Source organism: Protomyctophum parallelum (assembly GCF_964188405.1).
Source record: "Protomyctophum parallelum genome assembly, chromosome: 19".
In the NCBI taxonomy this organism is placed as follows: Eukaryota; Metazoa; Chordata; class Actinopteri; order Myctophiformes; family Myctophidae; genus Protomyctophum; species Protomyctophum parallelum.
Genome location: NC_139717.1, coordinates 21,382,496 through 21,401,181, shown reverse-complemented (window position 1 = coordinate 21,401,181; position 18,686 = coordinate 21,382,496). Strand labels below are relative to the sequence as shown.

Genomic DNA, 18,686 nt, shown 5'->3' with positions numbered 1-18,686 from the left:
TTATGCTTTGATTATTTGTCATTGAGTTCATGCTTATTTATACTTGTTTAATTGTAACACATTATTGAGAATGTTTAGGTTACTGTTTATTCAAGGTGTTGTTGATGGAAGTATTTATATTAGTGAAGTATTTGAGAAGAAATGTGCTAATTGAGTCTGTGCCCAGTGGTAGGATCCACTCCTATTTAAAGGAGGCTGCAGGGACAGGCTAGTTAGGTAGATGTGGGCAATATGACACAGGTAACATCCCTGAGGGAGAGCTACAGGGCCTTGTGTGATCAAGGTACAGCCTGAAGAGAGCTCTTATCCACTTGGGTTGTGTTCAGTAGTGTTTGCTCAAGTGTTTATTTAGTTTTGTCATTTTTCAGTATTATTGTTATTGTCCTGTTGAACCTGTACTGGACTTTGGTGGAGGAGTTTTGTGGGAGAAATAAATACCCTGAAACGGCAATTCTGACTGTTCTTGGAGCCTTGGCCGTTCGGGCAACTTCACACAAGGCATAATACAATACATGTGGACGTAGTGATATGGACACCAACACATAGTTCCGTGTGATAGAGGGGTAAAAAAATAACGAAAGTTCAGTCAGACAACTCAAGGAGGATGTAATATATATAATTATTGAATATAAGATAATCAATGCAATATATTTATTATGGTTTGGTGATGTATTGGATCTGCTTTTTAGGTACTCAGGTCAAGCGCATCAGTCCCGACCGTAGGGACTCTGAATCCCCCGTACCTAAACAGTAGATCCAAAACGACAGGTGGTAGCTGGGGTGGAGGTGGGTGAGCACTTTGTATACAGCAGCGCACAGTATACAATAAGCAGCAGCAAGCAAGCAAGCAGGAGGATGAATGCAAAACCTTCAGTTAAAGTAGCCGGTATGAGATGGGGTGAGCGTGTGATTGGCTGAATGAATCATGTGGATGAGAGCCGGATGCTGCGGTGGCCCAATTAACGGGCGGCGCGCTGACTGAGGTTCCCTGACTGAACTTGCTCTGCGCATGTCTACGACAGGCACAAATGCTCATTTGCACTAATATTTTAGAAATAGGTCAACAATACAAATGACGTTAGTTTTGTGGATTAATTTACTTTTAATGCGTGGCCCCCTGTGCCCCCCACAAAATGATCGTAAGTAGGCCTACTTAATATTTCACCAAAACCAGAGCAGAACTCCCACCACGGGACTCGGGCAATCAATTACAGTTGCAACCACTATATTAAATGGAAAGTATTTCATACAGCTTAAGTTAAAAAAATCGGAACTATCCCTTTAGTGATTGGAGACTGATCGGCAAACACATCGGTATCGGCCGATTTGAGTTGTTTTTAGATTAATCGGCATCGGTTCGATTAATCAATCAGACCGATTAATTAATTGGTCCGATCTTTACAGATAAACAAGCCCAAGCCCTGGGAGAGTCACTGTCCATCTGCTGTTAATGTCACCTGTCTCTGTCCCCCCCCCCCCCGTCCACCACACATGTAAAGCGTCTTTGGGTGTTAGAAAAGCGCTATATAAGTCCCAGGTATTATTATTATTATTATTCAGTAGCGTTACAATTTGTAAAGCAAAAGTGTAGTAACTGTACATTTTTGGACACAATTAACTCATATTTTTTGTCAAAATGTCAACTCAGCCTTAATGCTTTTTGAAGATAAACAGTTTCTGTACCTCATGAACGGATTAGTGCACTTCATATACGTACAGATGACCAACTGAAACACTTGAAGGACCTTTTATTAGTTAGTTTGATTATTTAGTGTAGTTACTGCACTTTGCATTTTATGCAGGGCATATATATTACTTAGGAGTCACACGCACGCACACACAATGATTTTATGTGTTATTAAAGTGTGCGTGTGCGTGCGTGCGTGTGTCTGTGCGCAAAATCTCCACGTTACTCAGCGAACTCAACTTGTTTTTTGCAGACGGAGGCAAATCTGTAATGGCAGAAATCATCATCCCACAGGTGTAGATCTGTTATATAAACAGAAAGAGAAAGTTGAACATGAATTAAAGACCACATTAAGTCTCATTGCGTTGTTACTTGGTTAAAGGTAAAGCTTATTATTATTATCATTATTATTATTAAAACATTAAAAAAGTTAGGCCTGGGCCGTGGCTCAGCGGTCCAGGCACCTTGGCCGGTAGTCCAAGTCTGGCAAGACTGGTGTGCCGCGGGTTCGACTCCCCATCCCGACGGCCTTTACTGCATGTGAAGGCTCATTCATATAGTCTGGATTTTCGGTGGTGAGGTGACCACCACTCCGGTGGTGAGGTGACCACCGGAGCTGAAATAACGTTGAGCGGTGGTGAGTAAAAACAGAGAGAAGGGCTGGAGCGGTGGCGGTGGTTTGCTCTTCACCGCGGCTCATGACGTCATGTTGTAGTTCGGTGGTCACCCCACCACCGAAAATCCAGACTATGAATGAGCCTTCAATCCTCCATCTCTCTCCCCGTTTCCTGTCAGCCTACTGTCTGTCCCTCTATAAAAAACAAGTATAACATAAAGGCGAAAGCCGCAAAAAAAAAAGAAAAAGGTTCAATGTTAAAAACGTACCTGACCAGTTCAGAACCATGCAGTTCTGTACTCCTCCTATAGCCAGTTGTCGGGTAGTCCCTTCCCCCAGTCTGTGAAGGCCATCGGGCTACCGTCACTCCAAAACCAATCGGCGCCACCATTCTGATGACAATACGATATAATGTGTTATCATTTACCAACTCACTCTCTGTGCAGTATCATGTGTCAGTGTAATGATTCTCAACCTAGCTTTTCAGGCTGTGACCCCCTGGAAATAAACATAATTGAATCGGGACTTTTCACCCTGACAAGTACTTGGGATGTAGGAGTTGAGGCATTACATTTAGTTTGACTCGGTTTCACAGAGAAATCATTTGTGAAAACAGCAGATCTACAAGCTCACAACGCCTCGTTCTGAGCTTGTAGACCAACTATAGTTTCACAATGCTTGCCTCTTTCTTATATTATTTGACAATTTGCCCATTGTTTGGCCAGTTTTTATAGTAGCCTATAGTTTGTTGGTTACTTTTGATGCGACAATGGTCTGTTTCTTTTCTTTCTTCTTCTTATTATTATTTTTTTAGTAATTACAAAGGGTCTTGGAAGTCCTACAAATGTCACTTCACTGCAGTATTGATTTTAACAGCAAATGCTGATTTTAGTTTTAGTCATTGACTCTTGAATAGTTTTCATTTAGTTTTAGTCACATTTTTGTCACCTGGAATGTTTTAGTGTTAGTCTAGTTTTAGTCGACTACCGGTAAATATCATATGATTTTAGTCGATTTTAGTCGACTATTGTATTTTGGTGGGCCTTGATGCCGTTGCAATGACTTGCTGAAAATAGCAGATCTACAAGTTCACAACGTGTCACTCTGCGATGCGATGCATTGTGAGCTTGTAGATCTGCTATTTTCAGCATGCAACCTAGTGTAAAATGACATTAATTTACTTATACTGGATCTCTTGTCCACTAGTCCCTTCCTAACATGTTAGTCTAGTTTCTATTTGTTGACGAAATTGTCATTGAGTTTTTGTCATCATACAGTAGCTTAGTTTTCATGTTGTTTCCATTTTGTTTTTGTTAGTGACATATAGAGAGAAGACTTCCGCACACCCGGCAGGCAATTTGTAGCAGGTGCGATGATGACAAAGAGTATACAATGTGGAAGAAGGGACATCCGCACACTGCCACTTGCTAGTTCAGAGCAATTTTATTGAGCAAAGTTTCGGTCTTGCGACCTTCCTCAGGCTTAATTCAAGAATGGGCTGACATTGTCACATTTCAGGAAGTGTAAACAACCAATCAAAATGCATGTAATTTATCCAAACAGATAACAGCTATGAAGAACCTTGTCACGTGACTTGAAGGTGCAGTGTTTCTGTGAACATTCCTCATATATATCATTGAAAATAACAGTTTACAATAATACAGGGGAAAATAATTATACATAAATGTCATGCCATACAACATACAAGGAAGACATACAGTAAAATGAGCAAATAAATGTCAAATGTAAGATCCTACTCTGTCCGAAAGAGTGGAAAAGAATAAGAAAAGAATAAGAAAAATTGCACCTTAAGTGCCTATAGTACCGGCTGGACAAGAAGTTCAGATCAACATTTTCTATAACATAACATTCAATAGTAGTTCATCATTAAGCCCTTTGGGGTGTAAGGTTTGTAGAGTGTGGATCCAGTAGGCCTCACGTTGTGGTTACCACCTCTTCTTGGAAGTTTGACTTGTTCTATACCAATAAAGCGGAAAGTAGAGATGTCATGTTTAAGGTCATTGAAATGCACTGCAACAGGGTATTCACGGTCGTTTCTTCTGATCGAACTCTTATGTTCACTCATTCTCTGTTTTAACTGTCTAGTAGTTTTGCCTATGTATGCTAAACCACAGGGACATTTGATCATATACACCACATGGGTTGACACACAAGTAATAATGTTATTGATCTTGAACTTCTTGCCAGTATGAGGATGGTTAAAAAAGGAGGTCTTATGTGTATTTCCACACTGGGCACAATGACCACAAGGATAGTTTCCTTGTGGGAGTGGACTTAACAGGGTCTGTCTGAGTGAGACCTGGGGAGATTGAAAGTCAGAGTGTACAAGCTGATCTTTTAGATTCTTACCCCGTTTAAAGGATAATAGGGGTGGGTATTTGAATAGTGTAGCCAATTCAGGGTCAGAAGTTAAAATATGCCAATTTTGTTTAAAAATAGCTTTTATTCTATGTGAATAAGGAGAATATGTGGTTACACATGTGACCGAAAACTTCTTCTCTTTTTTCTGAGTTGTTTTCAAAAGCTCAGAACGAGGTTTATTTAAAGCTAATGTGTACGCTTTGTCAATACATTCAAGTGAATGACCTCTTTCGACAAACTTGGCTTTCATCTCAGATGATTTATCAATAAAATCCTCATTAGAGGAACAAACTCTTCTCAGTCTGTAAAACTGACTAATGGGTAAAGACTTAATGAGAGCGGGGGGGTGGTTACTGGTGGCCAATAATAAAGTATTACGATCTGTTTATTTCTGATAGAGGGTTGTAGACAGGTTACCTTCATTCACTACTATCCACATATCTAGGAAGTGTACTCTTGATTGGCTACATTTTTGATTGGTTGTTTACACTTTACACAAGACCGAAACGTTGCTCAATAAAATTGCTCTGAACTAGCAAGTGGCAGTGTGCGGATGTCCCTTCTTCCACGTTTTTGTTAGTGAAAAAGTATTAGTCGACAAAATCAACACTGACGCAGGCCTGCTCATGGTCACGGGACGCGTAGCGTGAACATTTGAATCCCAACACAATCAAGGTCTAATCAGTGCACTAAACAAGCAGGCGCAACAAATAAACACACGCCTCTCATTGAAAATGAATTACTAGGTGCGTCAGTCGCATGCCCATCTGAAAGGACCTTTAATGTTCCTTGCCTGGCCTGTTGGATCATAGCCACCGATCCACGCTTGAGTCATTGCACCAGTTTTGGAACGTATCAGGTCTTGAATGAACGTGTGTTCTGTTTTGTTGTGAATGGATGCTAGGTTCCCACCCAGAGACAAACAGGTTTTCTACGGAGCAATATAAACAGAATAATATAATTCACATTAATGAATACATTGATGCGTACAGAAATGCAGTACAAGATGCAATGACGTGTTTGTTCATATAGGCCTATTACCTCTGCCTCATCCCAAGCCAACCGGACCTCTTCAAATATGTAACAGTGTCCGTTCCATTCGTTTGGACATTCTGCACACCTCTTGACAACTGCATGCTGTCCTGGAAGTACAACAGACGCTGATGTCAACCGTTTGAAAACAACAACACCGACACCGAAAATCAGGACATCCTAAAACAAACATAATCTGCAAGGTTCGCCAGTCAGTTTCAACATTTACTGTAAACAGAAACATATCTATTTAGCTTTTTTATGTGTTTTTGTTGTACCATTACACTAATCCATACATGTATTTCCAGTTCCCACCCTCCATCCATCCGAGCTATAGGACTGTAGTTACAGATCCCATAGATCTGCATGGCTTTGCCATTCATCCAAACCATGGGATTGCAACCACAGACCCTGTGGTGAAAATGCTAATACACAGTGTACAGTAGTGTAGTGTAAGTTGATTGGTCAACCTACTAAGGAGAAAAAATGGATCAGGATGGACAGGCCGAAGGATAGACAGACGGATGCATGGGCAGGTTTGTTCATAGTGGAATTTCACAATTTGGGAAAAGATAACTTATAAATGAAAACAAATTGCTTCAGCTATACTATAGAGAGGTGCCCGTGGAGCCTCTACGGCAGTGCCCGGTATAGCTCCATATATGGACGATAGGCATGGGGGCCCCGGTCCAGAGCCCGGGCAGACGCCATTTTGGGGCGGTTCTGGACAACTGTGGGTCCGACCGACTCTACACTGGGCACTGCACGCCCTGTGGTGGTGTGGAACGCGTGTGTCGAATTTGAAGTCAGCGTGGGGCTAACGGTTCTCGAGTTTTGTGGATTACACACAGACAGACGTACACACAGACAGAAAGAGACTTGGTGCATTTAGATAGATAGCTCAGTAATACCCTCGCAGGCACAACACACAAACACACACACACACACACACACACACAAACCTGCGGTAGGAGCAGCATTAGTCAAGACCATCACAGCGCAAAGAAGTAGAGGCACATAACTCAGCATCCTCATGGTCATGATGATGGTAATAATGATGAAGATGAATCCCTCTAGAAAGAAACAGAGAGACATGTTAGAGATGCTTCTGAAAGTCAGAGAAGTATTAAGAACAAGGCAACAGAACCTGTTGCACAAGGACAGGAGGAGGGGAGTCATGTCAAACCTTGAGTAAAAGGATGTGCGGTGGTTCTTCCTGCAATGTGTTAAAGTGTTGGGGATCGGAAACAGCAGCTCCTTATATACTGTACACTTATGGACACACTATCACATGGTCGGAACACCGAGGGATTGCAGACGAGCAATTTTGTTCCTTGTTTGACATTTGAATACATTCCAAGAGCTTAATTATATGCAATCTACTTATCACCTTGGTGTTGTTCTAATCTGTATCGTATCGAGACCATCGGTCTCCACCCAACATTTCATATGTCTGTGGGTGGAGAGATAGTGTCTTCGCTCAAAAAAAGGCTCCAGACATCCCAAAACAAAACAAACTGGTCAGACTACTCCTTGGCCTTTCACCTACAACACACCTTCATCACTTTGATCATTATGACAGTTTAGGATGGCTTAGGGTAGATGACAGAGTACAGCTACTTTTGGGCCTGGTCTACAAGATACGCCACTCCTCAAAGACACCCATGTACCCCGTCACAATACTTCTTAAACGTCAACGGAATCCACAATCACAACACCAGAGGGAGTTCCACAAATCGCCTTCAACCCAGATTCATCTCAAACAAGGGGTTAAATTAACTTTGCTTCTATGCCACAAAAATGTGGAATGTTACCCTCCTTCAAAACCCTTACGGGTAGCTGCAATTCAAGGCTTGCATTCCCCTACTGTACACATCACACACACAGGGATGTTTCAGCCCCAACATAACTTATTTTTAGTTTTTATCGCATTCCTAAGCCAATAATTTGATGGCCAACAGTGGTCCTCTACGGAAACACAAAGAGTCTCCATTTCCATGGAAATGTATATCGTTGAATTCTCCATGGGATGAGTAATCGATAAAAGAAATATATAATTCTGGAGGTGAACTATCCCTTTAAGTCTATTGATATTGAATTGTTACATTGCCAAAGCAAGTGTCAAAACATAATAAACTCAAAGAAAAGTACGTACAGCTGGGAGGGGGTACCGGTACCGCAGCTATGTCACATTTTACATGTAGGCATTTTAAGGCTTTTTGAAACAATTAGCATCATTTTATAATAATATACAAAAAAGCCTCGGATTTCAAATGTGAAGATAGCAGCTCTGTTTATTTGTGTGTGTGTGTATGTGTGTGTATGTCAGAGGTCAACTCTGTACAGCAGAGGTGCCCATACTTTTTTGACTTGAGAGCTACTTTCAAAATGACAAGCTCAACTAGATCCCACCCAAAAATGTTGAATTGGTAGGGTTTTCTTGCATATAACTTTGTAATACCGACGTTTTTGATACAATACTTGAAAACAAAGTATTGCATTGTGGGTTTGAGCTAACAGGCCCTGTCTTAATATAAGTTGCAGATTATGTATTTATTTTTACATTTAAATAATATATTTTTAGGGCATGTCATGTTGATCTATACCTGCACAGCCTTTGTGATCTACTGGTAGATCACAATCTACCTTTTGGGCACCCCTGCTGTACAGACAGTACAGATACTAGTACAGACAGTACAGATACTAGTACAGACAGTACAGATACTAGTACAGACAGGAACACGATGGAAATCAATGTTCTTCCTCGTGTTTCTAACCATGATAGCGGTTGACATTTGAAAACCTTCCAAGAGCTTATCGTATAATTATGCAATGCCTGGACTTATTTCCTTGTTGTGGCTTGTTTTCACATTTAACCCATTCAAACCGAGAACGCATCTGCCATTTTAGATTTGTTTTGTATTTGTGCTTTCCTCAAACTGTACAAACTGTTCATGAAAACAATCTAAAATGGCAGATGCTTTCTAGGTTTGAATGGGTTAAGATAGATAGATAGATAGATAGATAGATAGATAGATAGATAGATAGATAGATAGATAGATAGATAGATAGATAGATAGATAGATAGATAGATAGATAGATATTATTCTGTGGGGGAAAGTCAGCCCAATCGCCCAGAGGCAGCAAGAAAATAAATAAAGTACTGTAGTATACAGTAGAAACAAGGCAAAGATGCACCAAGGAACAATAATACAGTAATAAATGTAGGCAGCCTGAAATAACTGATTACTAAATGATGATGAAATAGGAAAGAACAGGTTTCTAAGCTCTACTGAACAGTTACAGTAATCATGGGGTCACATTTGTTTACGGAACGTCATCCGTAAGCAATCTCAAGTACAGGACAAATGCCTCAAAATTGTACTTAAGTATAGTATAATTGAGTAAAGTTACTTAGTTACTTTACACCACTATGAGATTGTAGATTGACAAAAACAACCCTGTCGTGCGACCAGTGGACCATGGATGACAGTGAGTGTGTGTGTGTGTGTGTGTGTGTGTGTGTGTGTGTGTGTGTGTGTGTGTGTGTGTGTGTGCGTGCGTGCGTGCGTGCGTGCGTGCGTGCGTGCATAGGTGCATGTGTTATTCTTAGTCTAGGTGACATCATCAACCCCCAGCAGCCCAGTGCTGTTCATGTGTTCACACTGTGATGCAACATGCCTCGCAATCTGCCTCACACCCAAATGTGTGCGCGCGTGCGCGTGTGTTGCCTGTGTGGAGCAGTGAGATAATGTGACTGCTCTCTGTAGGCCAGTGACCACATGGCGTGCATCCTGTACATGTGTCCGGTTGTACATGTGTGTGTGTGTGTGTGTGTGTGTGTGTGTACAGTAGTGGGTCTATGTGTACAGTACGACATGTATGTGTTCGTGCCGGCCCAGGGCAATGCGGTGCCCTAGGCAAGATTTTCCTTAACCTCGCGTCACCAGGCTTTCCACCTCGGGAGGAGAGCCTGGTCTGTGTTACAAAATTGCTGTGAACCGGTCTGTAGCGGATGATATCGTTACGCCATGTGTTGTAAAATCTTTTTGTTTTGTAGTCATAACAATCAGTCAGAACTTCCTTTTCCCTCAAACCGGAACAATAACAATAAAAGCGTAGCCTGCGGCTTTTATTGAGAAAAATCGGTTTGAGAGAAAAGGAGGTTCCAGATTGATGGTTCACTATACAACATGACGTAGCGATATCATCCGCTCCCGACAGGAGAATCTAGCCTGGGCAGCATTCCTTTTTGGGTTTATGATCCGATGTCACGTTTTCTGTTAATTGTGGGGAAATATCTCACTGAACATAGCCGATTTACGAGTGCACGGCGCGTGACAACCACTTGTCCAGCCACACTCCATAGGACCGTATCCACATGAAGTCTATTTGTATCTCCTTTTTGAGTGGTGCAACCACTCCAAGGAACAGCAATGTTTTTAAAAGCTTGCAGCGTCCTCCTGCCATGCATTTCTATGATAAAAATGCTGCTGCCGCCTTGTGTTATTGCTGTTCAATGCTTATTTTTAAAAAGATTTCCAGAGTGCTCCGGGCGTCTCAAGTAAGATAATATATAGTTAAAGTGGTTCTAAGGGGGGGAAAACTGTCATCCGAAACTGTCATATTACTTAATTTTAGATTCTAAAAGCCTATATAATAAGTTCAATGTAATAACATAGGATAAGATTGACCGCACTATCCTGCCAATATCTATCTACTATTAACGTTGATTTCTTGTCACCGGAAGCGATGTCAGAAAGGCTGACATGCTCAGCCTTTACAGGCATGCAGGTAGTCTGCGTCAGCGTCAATAGTCCGACGTCGCTTTGGTCCTAGTCGCCCCATTACTATTATATCCCTGTCCCTAACCCTAACCACGCCACATTGTCGGACTAGGTGCCGTCAGGATTACGAGCAGATCGCAGGTAGTCTGACTCCCGGAGTTGGACTAGGTATGGAGAAATGCCCAGTGGAATCAGATGCATTTTAGTTTTTGGTAACGACTAAAGTAATTAACTATGCTAATACTATAATCATACCATAGTCAATGAATACCCCATTGGTTTAAACAGATTGAATAGACATGGACCAAAAAAAAGGATAAAAAAAAGTATGTGTTTGATTGTGTGACGTCAACGTTAACTATACCGTCTGTAAACGTGTTGGTGGAAAAAGCTTGCATCCAGGGAGGGGGCGACGCCTCCTTCCCATTTAGTGCTACTCGTTTCCTTTCCTGTAGGACTAAGCCACACCTGGGGGCATTATTCTGCAGTTTCAGATCCTTGTTGTATGCGTTACTGGACCAGTTGTTGTGGTTAGAGTGTCCGCCCTGAGACTGGGAGGTCGGGGTTCAATCCCCGGCCGGGTCATACCAAAGACTCTAAAAATGGGACCCAGTGCCTCCCTGCTTGACACTTAGCATCAAGGGTTGGATTGGGGGTAAGTCCCGACATACTAGCGTCATGTCCAGGGGGTGTACTTGTACATCAAGCTGCCTCACGCTACAGAAACAGGAGATAGGCTCCCTATGGGCCTCATGGCTCGGCAAGGCTACTTACTACTACTGGCGTTAAGAGACTTTTCACTTGGTGAAATCCAACATCATGATTTGAGTCCTATACAAACCCACTGCCCCCTTTTCTCTTTTTTTCCTTAAACCGTTTGGAGCTGTTGCCTCTGAGAGTCTGGGGGGGGAACTTAAGAAAGTTAAAGGCGTGACCGCATGCAGTATTGTCTCCTGCTCTGCTCTGGGCACCATTTCTCTGATTGACTTTGTAGCGTTATATCGTGCACATCCATTGCGAGGATAAGCGTGTGACTATTTCTCCTCTCATTTCTGCTGGAAAAAACGCAGCGCCAAGTCCCACTGATCTCTCGGAAAGCGGTCCGACAGCTCGCAGTAATGCAGCGTCTTGTTAGCCCCGTCTCCTTGCCCCGTCTCCTCGCCCGAAGAAGCACAGTCCTGGATGAATGTGGCCAGGTGCATGCAGCTCATCTCCTGCTGTAGAACCAACTTGTTCTCAGGGTTGTTATAGCAGGCCGTGATGAGCGAGGGAAAAAGCACCTTCATGAGACTCGGCTGGCTGAAGTACCTGAAGGGCAACTGACACAGCATCTGCAGCACGCTCGGCTGCAGGCCGGACTGCACCATCGCCTGGTTGTCGGGGTTGTCGACCGTGAAGTAGCCCACGCAGACGATGACCTCGTTGAGCAGCTCAACGAGGTCAGCAGGGAGCTCAGCTCCCTGCTGGGAACAGTACCCCAGCAGGGAGCTGACGATGTGGCGGAAGGCCAGGGAGAGACCTTCGGCTCCCAGGACGGACTGGAAGGCGGAGAGGTCGAGGAGGGCACAGCTGTTGACGAAGCGGACGCCTTGCAGGGCCACCTGGGCGACCGACGACGGGTAGACTCTGGCGGCGGCGGACTCCGGCCGGGAGCCGTGCAGCAGGACGCAGTAGAGCGCGTGCACCACTCCCACCAGGTCCGTGGCCCGCAGCAGGGCCGACATCCCCGTCGATCACGCCTTCGATCCCGCGCTTGTATCCGAATATACCTCGAGGTGCGTCCGTTCACGGCGAAGCACGCATGCATATGTTGTGCAGCAGAGCCGAGGCCTGCTGGAGGAAGGCCGCCGACGTGGGACACTCGTCTACGGGACCCTGGACCGACAGGAAGCACCCGCTCAGCTTGTCGATCAAGCCCGTGCTCACCGCGTAGCTGATTATGTCGCGCGCGTGGGTGTTAATGAATCGTGGCCACTCCTTGGCCTGGCAACCTCAAGCCATCTCCCTAGCCCTGATGCTCCCTGTCCTCAGCAAGCCCCGTGCCTGCTCTCTCTTCTGCAACTCTGCCTAGCTAACTTGCAGCTTCTCCACTCATTAGCAGCACTGTCATCAATAGGCTATTTGTTGCTGAAAAAGTTATAGACTTTGGGGGGGCAGCCGGAGCATGCCAGGTAGTAGGCGTTTACGGCAGCACAGAGGGACTTCAGTCGCACGGATGGCGCTGTAGCGGGCGTGGAGACGGTGGTGATGACTTGAAGAATGAGCTCCAGTGCAGAGAAACCCCCTGCCTGCCGGAAGGCCACCTGATCGGCATTGTGCTGTTTCTCCAGGATGCGAGAGATCTCCCCCAAGTTTCTGTTCACGCCGGATATTGTGCTGTCGACCCACTGACTTCCCTCAGCCTGAAGCTGCTTCGTGACATCCTTCACCAAGCGCTGGAGCTTGTCCTTGAACGGCGAGTCGGGAACGTGTGCCTTTGTCTCCGCCGCCATTTCGGACTCTCTCGACCTGGAGTTCATCTTAGCGAGGAGCTTCTTTGTCTTCCTCGCCTTCTGCTTCTCCTCTCTGTCCTTTGTGCTCTCTGAAGAGACGGACACGTCCGCCACGGTGTCCCCGATGTACTTCCTCAGCGACAGGTGTTCCACCTCCTCCTCAGAGAGCTCTCGTCCCTGGATGCTGCTGTTGTCGCGGACGGCCTGCTGGTGCCTCTTGCCCTTGGTGTGGCTGAGCAGGTGCACCTCCGAGGCGATCTCCACGTCGCACAGCGTGCAGTGCTTCTTGCGCTCGTACGGCGTCAGTTTGGGGGGGTGGTCGGCGCTGGCGTGTCTGCTGCCGCCGCCGCTGCTGAGCTCGGCGGCCTTCTCCTTCCGCTGCTGGAGGCACTCCATGTGCCGACGGCTGCTTCCGTCGCACTTGATCTGGATCTTCTTCTGCAGCTCCTCCGTGGCCTCCTGCTGAGCAGCGCTCAGCGCGGCCATGCGCTCCTCCTGGTCTCTGGCCCGCTCCCGAGCCGCGTCCTCCCTCGCGCGTCCCTTCTCCTGCTTCTGCTGCTCGATGCGCTGCTGTTGCTCCTTTCTCCTCGTCAGCATCTCCCCCAGCTTTGCCTGCCGCTCGACCTCCAGGACGCGCTTGCGCTCCTGCACGGCCCTGTCTTTGGAGTGCTTCTCCTCCTGCCGCCGGTGTCTCTCCTCCTGCTGGTCCACGAGACGCTGCTCGTACTCGTCCTGCTTGACCCGGGCGTCGTGCCTCTTGTTCTGCGCCTCCAGCATGTTGATGACCGCTATTTCGTTCACCTTGGCGTCCTCCTCCTGGGCTTTCTTCACAATGGCGTGGAGATGCAGCTCGCGCTTGAACTCCGCTTTCGAGTGCTTCTCCTCCATTATCCTCCGACGCTCCTCCAGCAACGCCTCCCTGTGTTTGCGCACCACCGTGTGCCTGTCGTGGAGCTTCTGCAGGTGGAGTGTCTTCTCCTCCCTGATCTTGTCCCTGTTCTGTTGAGCGTTCAGTTGCCTCTCCTCGCATTTCTTCGCGGATGCGGCGATGGAACTTCGGCGCGACAGCGGGTTAGATAATTTCTCGTGCATGTATATCCCGTGCCCGGGAGGACGGGAAGGTTCCCTCTCCACAATGTCCCCCCAGGACATGCTCTGACGCCATGGCTCCCGAGCTTCGTAATCGCGCACAATGTCGTTCCAGTCCATATTCAGTCCACAGCCGCCACTGACGATGCTGGCAGAGAAGTCGCTTTCATTGTCTGTCTCCACGTCGCCGATCTGAGTCTCACCGGCTAGCTGATCTTCCACAGCGATGACCTCTTCATTGGCCCGCTCCAGGTAATCATTCTCAGCCTGAATCTCTCTGGTTAGCTGCTCCTCCTCGGCAATGGCGCTGGCGATAGCCTCCTCGTTTTTGCGCTCCAGGTCATTGTGTTCAGCCTGAATCTCTATGGTTAGCTGCTCCTCCTCTAGAATGGAACTGACAACCGCATCCTCATCGGGCCACTCCAAACGGACAGCAATGGCCTCTTTCTTAGCAGGGACGTCTTGCTTGAGAGTGAAAAACTCTGTGGAGTCCCATAACATTCCCACTGTCATGGGAGCCTCAGCCTGTCCTGGAACAGAAGTCGCACCCCCCGCAGCCCTGCTGTCTCCCTGGGCGAGCAGAGTGCGGGAGCTCTCCGTCCGAGGTTGGTCTGGGGACAGGGAGAGGGCCATAACAGGGGGTGTCAGGGCTGTGGGCGGGGCTGTCGCGGGGGCTGAAGATGGGGCCCAGGGGCAGGCTGTTTGGGGAGGAGTTGGCGCTGAATTGCGGGAGGGTGTGTCACCGCGGGATGCGCCGCCACAGTGTCCAGCATCTTGCATGCGCTCTCTGAGGGGCTCCATCACGCGTCCTCTGTCCGAGTGCCCTGCCGCCTGCAAAGAGGCAAGCTCCACTGGGACCGGCTGCCCAGAGAGTGGATGGGCCCGGACGTTGTCCTGGGGCCAGGGAAGCTGGACTCGCTGGTGCGGTTCGTAGTGTGGATGGCTGTCCTTGATGGGGGCGTCCTTGGACTTGAACACCACCGCTGGGTTCACCTTGGCCATGTTGGCAGCCGACGGAGGCTTGGCAGGGTAAGCGCTGCCGGTGACCGGAAGGGACGGGGAACTCTTGACCCGGTCAGCCCAGCTAGGGCCTGTGTGGGAGAGATGATGAGCCGCAGCCGGCGTGGATGGCAAGCCACCGAAGTTGGGGGCGCCGGCCGCCTTTGGAGAGGTATCGGCCGGCTGAGCCGAGGGGCTGGACTTGCGTTCTGATAAAGAGTTCGGTCTGTTCTGGGCATCCGTTTTCTCCACCTTCTCGTGGAGCTGGATCCTGTCTCGGAGAGCTTCGAAGTCGCGTACACCTGCGGTCATCAACTGAAGTACCTCTATGCATTTCTCAACGCTCTGCTCCGAGTCACAGGTGGAATGCATCTCATCGATGTCCTGCTCCAGGTTCTTGCACCGGACGACGTAGTTGCTCGGCTGCTGGTCCATCTTGCGTGGCTGTCTGTCTTTAGTCGGGCTCCTCTCTTGTCCCACCTTGTCCGGCGGAACGCCGTTCGTGCCCTTACCTTCCGCCCAGGCGTTCGGTTTCTTAATCTTGTGTATTCCAGGGTTGATCTTCTGTGCCCTCGAGTTGCCGCTCTTAGACCTTTCTTCCTCCTCTTTGTTCTCCTTGTTCTTCAGAGGGACAGCGAGTGCGCGGAGGAGGCCCTCCTCCGCCACAATTCTTCTCACCTTGTCGTGGTTGTTGGAACGCTGGAAGGACATCTTGGAGGCGGTAGTGGTTGTATTCATGCTCCTGCTGCCTCCTCCTCCGAGGGAGCAGGAGCCGTTTCTAACAGACGACTCCGTCTCATCCCCACCTTGGCTAACATTCATTGTTCCATTCATTGGTGCCAAAGGAGCATTGAGGAAATACCACGTTTACCTCTCTCATTTCAAGGAACCTCCGAGCATTTCTTCACCTTTATAAGCTTTTTGGTGTCGTCATTGCTGATGTCAATGGGCCAAAAGAAGAACTGAAGGGAATTTCCAATTCAAAACGTTTTGAGTGGTTTGTTAATGTATCAGCTTGTAAGATAAACATTAAATGCCATGCATTGACAATGAATGAGTGACTTTTGAGTGTTTGTGAAAACACATTGTGTGACACAAACATTGAGGATGAAGGTGAGGACGCAAATTCAGATTCGCCGGAATGAGATGATGTACGATGATAAGAGCGCCCCTCACTTCACACGGGTCGAGATTTTTATGCAGTACACTTGCTGATTAGTAATGCAAACAACCATTTAAATGAGGGAAAGTAACTTTCGTCGAGTAAGAAAGTAATGTTGGCCTCTCTCACGAGAGCAAACTACCTCCAAAAGTTATGGCCATATATTCATAATAAAGCAAATATTAGACGCATAAAGTTCATCATTATATTGAATAAGTACACAGTAATGTTTGGGTTATTTATCATAACCAGCCGCAACACATACACACACAGCAGTCATGAATAGAGGGCCACCCAGTGTCTGAAATCTACGGTACTGTGAAACTATATGTATACTGTGGACAAAGTCAATCTGCAGTGAGGAGGGGGAGAAATGAACCACTTTCCCATTGATATCATTAGATGATGATGTGGACACATATTACTTTTTTTCCCTCTGCCCCAGTAAGCTACTCGATCCACAGTCTACCATTAAAAATAAACACTTGACTCCACCAAGACTCGTGGAAAATAGTCAATGTAATGTTATTACTCAAAATGTGGTAGTAATTACTTATATTACTAGTCACTGGAAATAGGGAAAAATATGTTATAAGTTACTTTACTCTGGGCTTGTTTTTCGGTAAAGTTGCTTGTAATGCTGTAACCAGCTCATCTTTTTTTTAAAGCTTTGTAACTGCTGTAGCTTTAGCAGCAGCTACAAACATCGAGTGTATATTTGTATCTTCATCTCACTGGCTTCCATTGGAAAATGAATGGTAGCCTGTGTCTGGGCTTCCTTGCTACTAATGTCAAGGACAGAAACATTTGTCAGTGGACCCCCATCTGAAAATAGTTTGTGCGAGTTAAAATAAACTGTATTTTGAACCTGTAGATCTGATATTTTCAAATACCTGATGAAGCTGCAGTAAAAATGTAGATGCTATTGAGTATTGACCAATTCTGGGGACCACCCAGTGCATGTGTGGTGAGCATGCGGCTTAGTCTTTTCTTTTCTTTTCTTTTCTTTTCTTTTCTTTTCCTTTCCTTTCTTTTCTTTTCTTTTCTTGTCTTTTCTTGTCTTTTCTGTCTTGTCTTGTATTGTCTTGTCTTGTCTTGTCTTGTCTTGTCTTGTCTAAATCACACTTGCGTGCAAAGTGGGGGGCACCTGTTTGTTTAAAGTGCTCTACAAACCATATAGACATATAGACAGACGTTGGAGGGGCTATGGCCCTCGAAAAGGTGATTCAATTGTCACTTTACTGTCATCTGGGGACCCCCCAAATGTATGTGGGGACTTCCCTGGGGGTCCTGACTCGCAGGTTGAGAACGATTGGACCAATAACATAAAATTTAACTTTTTCCATTTCTTTTGTGTTTTTGGGGCTCCCTATGTGTTTTCCATCCCTACTGACCCCACAAATAACCGATTTTGAACAATCAGGCTTTCATATCATATGTGTGCTTTAATGGAAATTGCTCTCAGGAACAGCTCAACTGATTTTGTCCTCATCGTGATGTCATCAATGTCACCCTTGTATAATTCCTCCTCTTCTTCAGTCTTCAGTTCCAAATTTGCATTTCCACTTTGTTTACAATGTCCACCATTGTTGATTTTCCAAGCTGCATGGAATGGAAACAAGCCTGGTTTTATCTAGCATCAGTATTATATGCTTAATAATAAGCATAATACTATTAATGACTCAACTATTAAATAATCTGCATATCAGCTCAGGACATTGTGGTACTGCAGCTAAAACTGCTTTCAAAGTCCAGAAAGAAATGACCAGGACTGGTTATATCAGAGTGGTGATTGAGGCTCAAACCATTAGAAACTAGAACTGCACTCTAAGTGCCTACTTGCTTGTTTCACCCGACACTGAAACATGTCATCGTTACGTCACCATCGATAACCAATTATACCCTGGCATTGGTACATATATTCATCACGTCATATGCTCATATGTCTATATGTGTATATGTCTATATGTAATTTCTGAGTGATTAGTGGTATAATGTGGTTACTCGGGTGGTTTGATGCGTATGTCCCTGACACTGAAACATATCATCATTACGTCACCATCGTAAACCAATTATACCCTGGCATTGGTACTTAATCTTCATCACGTCATGGGACATCCGCGGAAAACATACCTGCACGGTCTGCTTCCGCATGTCCGGGGCCAGCATATGACGTCATATCATATGCATTCTAAGGGACATTGGTACATATCTTCATCACGTCATGGGACATATGCTTCGTAGCATGACGGAAAACATACCTGCACAGTCAGCTTCGTGCCAGCATATGACGTCATATAATATGCTGGCCCCGGACATAGTAGCACCTGACTGATAACATTACTTGCACGCTCTGCTTGCGCAGGTAACTAGAACTGCACTCTGTCGAGTGCCTACTTGCTTGTTGCAATGGCCTACTTGTGCGCAAGCAGAGCGCGCA

The 18,686-nt window shown here is 46.0% G+C and overlaps 1 protein-coding gene across 1 annotated transcript; it reads right to left on the bottom strand.

The window, feature by feature from the left end:
- Nucleotides 1-11,550: 11,550 nt before the first annotated feature.
- LOC310876847 (S phase cyclin A-associated protein in the endoplasmic reticulum-like) lies at nucleotides 11,551-15,906 on the bottom strand (the record flags this gene model as incomplete). The annotated part of the gene is given in 4 exon segments (XM_083790499.1): nucleotides 11,551-12,236; nucleotides 12,239-12,302; nucleotides 12,305-12,487; nucleotides 12,649-15,906. Coding segments are annotated over 4 exon segments (4,191 nt in total).
- Between the last annotated feature and the right edge of the window lie 2,780 nt (nucleotides 15,907-18,686).